This window comes from Crassostrea angulata, chromosome 7, assembly GCF_025612915.1.
Source record: "Crassostrea angulata isolate pt1a10 chromosome 7, ASM2561291v2, whole genome shotgun sequence".
NCBI lineage: Eukaryota > Metazoa > Mollusca > Bivalvia > Ostreida > Ostreidae > Magallana > Magallana angulata.
Window position 1 is genome coordinate 54,979,849 of NC_069117.1, and position 8,741 is coordinate 54,988,589.

The 8,741-nt window shown below is 32.7% G+C and overlaps 1 protein-coding gene across 8 annotated transcripts in view; it reads left to right on the forward strand.

Annotated features, from left to right (window-relative positions):
* The window catches only part of LOC128191626 (titin homolog), a 37,780-nt gene extending 29,322 nt beyond the window's left edge, over nt 1-8,458 (forward strand). For 2 of the 8 annotated variants that reach the window (XM_052863798.1, XM_052863799.1), the window contains 5 exons: nt 2,711-2,866; nt 6,297-6,505; nt 6,895-7,067; nt 7,243-7,393; nt 7,500-8,458. In XM_052863798.1, the coding sequence (XP_052719758.1) occupies nt 2,711-2,866; nt 6,297-6,505; nt 6,895-7,067; nt 7,243-7,393; nt 7,500-7,746 (936 nt within the window). In that variant the 3' untranslated portion in view covers nt 7,747-8,458. Of the gene's footprint in view, nt 1-2,710; nt 2,867-3,131; nt 3,908-4,487; nt 4,509-5,521; nt 5,534-6,296; nt 6,506-6,894; nt 7,068-7,242; nt 7,394-7,499 lie in introns of those variants that run through there. The other 6 variants (XM_052863793.1, XM_052863794.1, XM_052863795.1 and 3 more) reach the window with 6 other exon arrangements.
* Nucleotides 8,459-8,741: the final 283 nt, after the last annotated feature.

Sequence of the window (8,741 nt, forward strand, 5' to 3'; positions counted from 1 at the left end):
CATAATTCTCACCCCACGGGGCACTGGCTCTCTAATCATCTTCTCTTGCAATGACTTGTCTTATGTTACAGATGGTCATCATAATGTCTCGCCGTCAGATCTCTTTATTGACAGTCTCTCACAATGTTTTCACTGGGTAGATTTATCTATGTACTTTTGTAAAATAAAAAGTGTCCATGTTTTCCATGGTCTAATATACTAAAGTCATTTTCTCAATCAGTATCATGATACATGTTATAAACTTCACAGTAAATGTAAAATGTTCAATTGTCCACCTTCTAATACATGTATGTGTAAATGTGTTGAATGGTTCTGTAATGAAAAAATATTAAAAGTTTTTGCACTGGTTTGCAAAATCCAAAGGGATACTTATACTTTTTGTTGTATGGCAAAAACAGGGAAAACCAAAAACCATGAATGCATGTATTCAAAGATTTCACTGAAAATTGTAATAAGAAAATCATACGCCTATTGTTGAGTACCATTTTATCTAAAGACTGTATCTCCAATGCGACCATAAATAAAATACTCTTAAGAAAAGTTTACTGCAATAACAAACCGTGTTTGTGATACTGAATACAATGGCTGTGTGGCAGCCACAGATATGATACAAACTTGGTACATGTATTTGTTGAAAATAAAGCTGCTATTCTTGGGAAATTTATGCCTCTGCCAACACTTTTATGTACAGTAATCTATAAGTCTTTTTGCCACTTACAGTGCCCATGAAAACAATTATTTCCATACATGCCAACTTTTGAAAATCTCCATGGGGGATTTTACGCGCGATGACATTTTCTTAGAAGGAAATTTCGCAGCATTTTGTCGGGTAATTGCTTTGTATAAACAATTGAACTCTTAGAAATTCATCTGTTTCTTTATCTATTTAACATTATTCCTAATGTGTTTATCAAACAATCTCCTCTTTCAAATGAAATCATAAATAAAGTACATAACTTTTTTCATATATTAAATCAATCTTTATTAAATCAATCTTTAAAATCTCAACAAACAATAAATAGTATGGTATAGTAGTTCAAAAAGCACTAAGTTCTGCAACGCAGTTGGCAAACAGGACCTAGCTCTGCTCTTGTGACATCTACAAAATAAAATGAATAATTAAATTAAATATTAAAAAGCATTTATGGGTCAAGTTGCTATAAAAAGTGAAAGAAAGTATTTATGATTTATTTAAGGAATGAATTCAATATTTATTTGTTTTATACGATATAAAATGGTTTGAGGCAGTTTACGCTTTAAAAAAGCGTAAACTGTTTCAAACCATTTTATATCGTATAAAACTAATAAATATTTAATTCATTGCTTATAATTTAATTTTTTTCTCTTCATTGTACATAAATACGGTCATTTGACCTTTAAAATGACGTAAAATTATACAAAATTCAAACGTAACGTCAGGCGTATTGATACGTTTTTGACGTTAGCCTTACTAAGACGTACGCAACATTCTTTATACGATATAAAATAATTTTTTAGCCAATCAGAAAGCGCGTTACACCCGGAATTAAATTATTCCTGACTTAAAATTGTTTATAGATATTATATATTATTTATCTTATTAAAAAATTTAGTACATACCTTCATCTTGCTCCAATTTTGATTTCACAAAGAAGTTGGTACAAATGTAGCAGCAGGTGGCTTGATGGATTGCTGTTTTTGTGTTCTTTGTAACATCATTCATTCCACCATGGTCTACCCTAAAATCTCTCAAAATAAAAATAAAAAATTGTTACTCATAAAGTTTAACATATCTATTCTTGTAGATAATGTTTTAGCTGTCAATCTCTCCTATATAATAGTGTCATGTGTACACAATAGAATGTACCCTGCCAATAAATATATTCAATTGTACTATATATAAGTTAAACATACCTATTGCACGGCAATATACATGGTTGTCATCCAATAACGATCCCGATAGTCATCCCGAAAATCGGGAATCTGCCTCCCGATATTGGGATAAAAGTTTCGTTTTCTTTGGTGGTGAAACCCCATTCTTGTCGAAGTTTGTGTAAAAACTTTAAAGTGTGGCATTTTGCTGTTCATCCCGATACTTTCCGATTAATTACTATCAAAACATGCTCCTCATTAGGTTTGCAAACACCCAGACACAGGTAGCGTACAGGTAATTACATCAATTCACACATCCCGATATACACACACGCGATACAGGTAAACAGCAATGGAGGTCATAATCCCGCTTTTTGATTGGTTAGCGTAGACAAGCAGCGCGGGATTTGAAATTTTAGATGGAAATCGGGACTTATTGTCGTAAAATGGGTTGGATTTTTTGAGAATCGGGATTTCGGGGTATTTTGACAATCCCGATCGGGATATCGGGATTTGTATTTTTGACGACGTGAAATCGGGAGAATCCCGCAAAAATCGGGATAGTTGGCATGTATGTATTTCAATAATAACTAATATATTAGTTATGTTCAACAGTAACATGATCCAGAAGTGAGGTCAATGTACCGGCATGATTATATAATATAAATATATAGCAAAACATAAATTTTGAATTTTTTTAACAATGCAGGTGAGAGAGTGGTCGATGGATTAAGAGAACCATACAGTTGATCTGTTAAGCAAGGCCATATGTTATTTGAAATTATCTGACTCAGTGGAAATTTTAATTATGATTTTAAACCTACACTTGATATACAACATTATGGCTAATTTATTTTAGGAGTCGGTCTCTACCATGAAGAGTGAGGAGAGCTTTGAGTTCCACATTGTACGGGACACACCCTCCCCCAGCCCACCCCCGCCTAAGGCCCCATCCATCCCCTCTGTGGAGGAAGAACCAGAGACTGAGGAAGAGGAACCTCCAGAGGATGAGGATGTAAGTTTTCTCCCCCTACTGTGTGGTCCCTTCTGTCAGTTTTATGCATGTGTTGGTGTAGGGAACGGTAATGGGAATGAGTGTACATGCATTTTCATTCTTAAATCAGTTTATTTGAAGAAAATTAAAACTTGATACAGAACGAGAGTATCTTATTCTTTTTTTGCAAGTCTGAAATGTTGTCAAGCTGAACTGTTAGAGTTTTACAGCTATACATCCAAGGTTTAAGAATTATCCTTACAATTTTGTTGAACTTTGTTTAAAGGCAGCTAAACAGGTAGGAAAGTTTGATAACTCTGTCACAGCAGTGTCGGTATTGCACCCTCTGTATATCCCTAACATTCTTCAACTTAAGCAATTAAAACTGCAACAAAGTTATCAAACCTGTAATTTAACAATATCAATAATAAGGATAATATTTTCATTCTTTATTAATTAAAATAACTGAATTATATGATTCAAACTCTAAATTAAACACATTTTTCTCTTTGATTAATTTGAATTTGCCTTTCTTGTATTACATGAAGATATAAATTAATAAGCATTGCTAAATAATGATTATGCTCTTGACAAATATTCTGTATGAGTTGAAGATACATACCTGAATACCTCTTGCTTCAATAGCTTGAGCAGATATCTGATTCTGCACTGGATTTTAATTATACAAAGACTCTTACTAATTGTACAATTAATAGATAATCAACAAACAGTTCAGTTTGGAAAAAATCAAGCTTTATAGATGTACAACCTCAGAGATGTTTAAACCTTTAAATTTGAAACCCTTTTATATATAGTTTTTAGGTCAGAAGTATAAATTTATAGATCTATATGTTAGACTATTATTTACTACATGTATGTAGATTAGTATACATATTATGTCGAGACAGGTACTCTTTATTCTGTGTCTGTTTTTTGCTTGATATTTACATTGATTTGTTGTGTATATGTTATATCCATCTGATGTTGGGTTGTCTGAATCCATTGCTTGTTTAATATTCTCTTTCTTTTCTAATTCCCACCTTAAAGAAAACGGTGAAGAAGGTAAACCATAGTGTTGTTACTTCACAACTCTTAACATTGGTGGTAGTGACCGAGCAGACATAAAAATATATCTCGCAATCAAAATCCATCTCAGACAAAATTTATCTTGGGAAAAATCTATTTCGCAGTCAAAATATATCTCAGTCAAAATCTATCTTGCAGTCAAAATCTATCTCAGACAAAATTTATCCTGTACAAAATCTATCATGCAGTCAAAATCTATCTCAGACAAAATTTATCTTGTACAAAATTTATCTCACAGTCAAAATCTATCTCAGCCAAAATTTATCTTGTACAAAATCTATCATGCAGTCAAAATCTATCTCAGACAAAATTATCTTGGTCAAAATTTATCTCACAGTCAAAATTTATCTCAGACAAAATCTATCTCACAGTCAAAAAATGTAAACTATCAGAAAGTATTTGTAATTCATGCAATTATATTGATTATCTGCCGTCAATAAGCATATTATTCATAAAAATGAATAAAGTTATATTCATGTGTAAAATAAAGTATAAATCACTGCCAAATAAAAACTATACACATATATTCAATGATGTATGTATGTTGTGCTTAAAGCAAATTGTGAAGAAGACAAAGGTATAGTTTTATCTCTAAAATTTGCTTGTATCATTTACTTAATATAATCTTTTTTGTTTATTCTGTAATTATATATATACTCTCTGAAATGGAAAAATGAAACAAAAATTTAGCATGTTTTTTTTTTCTCCCAATCTGCCCAACTACCACCAACATTTACCACTGTGTGACTAAAGTGTCTATTTTAGGAAACATTAAGAGCATGTCATGTGATCAGTCATGTGATAAGTGTAAATGTATGTCATTTGACCATCTAATATGTATGTCATGTGACTAGTCTAATAAAGCATGCCAGTATGCAGTATACATGTATGTGTTGAAAAGAAACTAAAAGCATATCATGTAAGAAGCCTAATGGACAGCATGCTATGTTACCACAGATATATATAAAAACAAACCCAGCTTATGCATTGTGTCTCTATTTGAAGCATGTACTACATTTTACCAAGACTGACCAAATTAATGCATGTAAAATATGATAATTGTTGTGAAACTGGCAAGAAGATATTTCAAATCTCATATGTAATACATTGTAGTGAAAGACTCTTCTCTTCAATCTATTGAATCTAATTAAGTCACTGAATTATAAAAGTTTATATATATTTGCACATTTCTGATAGTGTAAATATTGCAACACAATAGACATTCTTACTTATGAATTACCGTAAGCTTTGTGTCACAAAGTCACAGCGGATGTCTAGTCATTTACCTATATGAAGCAGTGAAGTCACGGTTTATTTCTGAGTCCTGTTGACTCTTTTCTCTGTTAAATACCTGCACTTGTATCTGACTGCTTTCTCACTCCTTCTCTTTTCATTGTGAGCAGTGAGTGATTCAAATATTTTTATCTTTTTGCGATATTATATTGTTTTATAGATTTGTGTGCTTTCCCTTGATAAACTCTACAGACATTCTAGCTGTTACAAAGATATTGCTTTTTACTATGTACAACTCAATGTTAATGTTGTTACTGATATTTTTCTTATAAATATTACAATTTTCATTACTATCAGGGCGGACCTAAGGTAATATGTTGTGATGAGAACTGATTTTGAAAACTAAAACCGTATCACAATTCAATCACATTGCATTATTCCTATAATTGTATAATGTGCTCTCTGAAAATAGGATAATTTCCTCAGCTTTTATAATCAATATACTGTGAAGTAGTATGACAGACCCCATAGGACTTACCAGTAGTATTCTGTACAAAGAAAAAAGGGAATGAAATTCTGTTTTAAAATCATTATAGAGTGATTTCTATTAAGGTAAACTTCATTTTTGGTAGGAAATTACCTGACTTGGGGGACCCAACCAAATTCTTCTCCATAGCAAATTTAATATATCCTCTCTTTGCAGAAATCCCTTACACAATACTGTTTTTTATCAAATGTGTCATATTCTCACTCAGCTATAAACAGCTAGGGTCTGGATATTTGAGTTATATTTACTTATATGTTATAAGTTTCAACATGTATTTATGACTATTAGAGGAGAAAACAAATGAAAATGGAAAAAGCACAGATTTTTTAGTTTACTACACACAGTGTGATCAGCCCTCACAATTCAAAACAAAACTTACGTCGGTACATGCATGCATTTGATTTTTATCTTGTGCAATTTACCAGTATGAGACTAATCGTTTATTTGTTGCAGAACAGTTTTAATTGTAATTGAAAACAAAACCCACATCAACATTTAGAACCAATTTTTTGCATATATTAAAAAGATTTTTTATCAATTTGTTGTGTAATTTGTATTGATATATTACTCTGCTATTTTCTGAAGGATGAGGCAGCCAGACTTCGAATGATTTCCAACAGAGAGGCCCGGGCAGCAAAACGAGCCGCACAGGCCGAAAAACGGAGACAGGAAGTGGAGAAACGACGACGTGAGAGAGAGGATCAGCTGAAGCGAGAGAAAGAAGAGTTTGAACGACAGCAACAACTGAAGGCGGAGCTCGAGGAGGAGAGAAAGCGACAGGAAGAACAGAGAAGGTTGGTGCTAATTTTGTGCTCAGAAACTTCTTACCCCATTGGTTATATACTTATTTATAAACTCTTTATTCCTGGAATCTTTCAGTTCTCATATTGTATGTGTATTGTAGAATTATTCAGAATTATAAGATCCAATATTTGGGGGGATTGTCTATTTTTTAAAGATTTGTGGTGATGTAATTTTCAGGATTTATTTAAATGTGTATTGAATAAGGACTGTCTTTATGATTTGTTGGGGATGCAAATTAATAGATAAGGTGTACCCACAAAATTATCGAAATATTGACATTCCACGAATGTTGATTTAAAACTCACATCTAGTTTTATGTCAGTACCTGGTAATCGCTTTGTACTAAAGAGTTATCTCTCTTTGTTTGCCATTATTTTAGAATTCGTCGAGCACAGCAAGATGCAGAAAGAGATGATGAAGAGCGAAGAGAAGAGGAGAGACTGAGGAGACAAAAATTAGAGGAGGAGAAAGAAAGACGAAGAAAGGAGGAATACCAGAGGAAATTGGAGGAAATGAAGAGGAGACAAGCTGAGGAGGAGAAACGAAGACATGGTAAGTTTGTCATACTGACCAGTTCATTAAACTTAACAACTAGTCTTCAGTTGTAATTGAAATGAAATTTTACAAGTGCTAGCATTTAACATTATTCAAATCAACATTTAATTCAGATTCTATGAAATTTATTCTTATGATAACTAGAATACCATTGATCTTATTATGTTTCCAGAGGAAATGTTAAAGAAGCAAGCAGAAGAAGAAGAGGCCCGGCGTGAAGAGGCTGAAAAGATGGCTGCCATGGAAGAAGAAGAGAGGAGGCAGTATGAGCTGCAGAAGAAACTCGAGGAAGAGGAGAGGCTGAAGAGAGAAGAGGAGGAGAGGTAATACAGAAACAAAATGAGCCAACAACAAAGATTTTATTTTATTCTTAAAGTTGTATATCTTCTTTGAACAGTATCCCAAGACTTATTTTAATTCTTTTTTCAGAATTCGTCGTGAAGAAGAAGCCAAGAAAGCCATGGAAGAGGCACGCCGCCTCGCTGAGGAAATGGCTCGCAAACAGGCCGAGATGGAGGCCCGACTTAAATTTAATCGTACACTTCAGGTTGAGGCTCGAGGCCTGGAACATTCTCAGGACATCACTCGAGCGTTTGTTTTCTCGTACTTTGAGTTGCTGCAGTGGTTAGGCCTGGATATTCCTGAATTTGAGGTGTTGAAGTTGAACCAGTATTGATAGTTATCAAAGGCATCCATTGTGTTAATATTAGGGTAGAAGTGGAAGTATTACATGGTCACTGATGGGACTCTTTATGAATTTTTGATACAATTTTAATCATTGGCTAGTCCAAAAATTATGTAAAGGAGCTTTTATTCTTTACTTTGGATCTTTTAACCATTTCCGTCCTATTTTTTTTATGAATGTACAGATTTTTATATATTTTTTAATACATGTATAATGTTATTTATGATTGTAATTTTTTATGTGAAAGGTTACCAAATGAATTTTTTTTTGGATAATTCATTTTTATTTTGATGATTCAGTGGATGAAACTTGTGTGAATCTGTGATATTCCTATGAGATTTGTTCTAAAATTTGTTGTCAATTGTTTTTTTTCAGCTTAGACCATTAGCATACATATATATACTTTTCAGTTTTAATTACATGAATTTTGACATTTATCTTTCTTAATACTTTGCACAGTTCCTTATTATCCCAGTTTGTCAATTGGAATTAGATCTGTCTGATTGAACTCAGTCTTATAATGAATCCAGAAATGTCTCTTATTTAACAGATAGCAAAATATTTAAAATCTAATCAGTTATTTCCCTAATTTAGTGGACTAGTATAAATTTAGATACAAGTTTCATTATTTTTATATACATGTACTACTTATTTCCCTCTACAACCCATTGTTACATTCCTCAGTATTCTAGGTCTTATGACTATGTATAAAAAAAATAATTACATGTATTATCAGTATCTCAATAACCAGTATTGCATTGTTGGAGCACCACCACTTTTACCATAATGATTGTTTTACCATTGTTGACCACCACCTGATTTGAGACCACCTTGACCACCACTTGATTTTGCAGCCACCTTAATGTCCTGCCAATTGTTGCCAGTTGTGACAGCATGTGACGTACTGTGATAGCCTTTTATATTTATTTATGTCAGGTTTTTCTGTGAAATAAATTATTTTCATGTTGTCATGGCTTGACATTCCT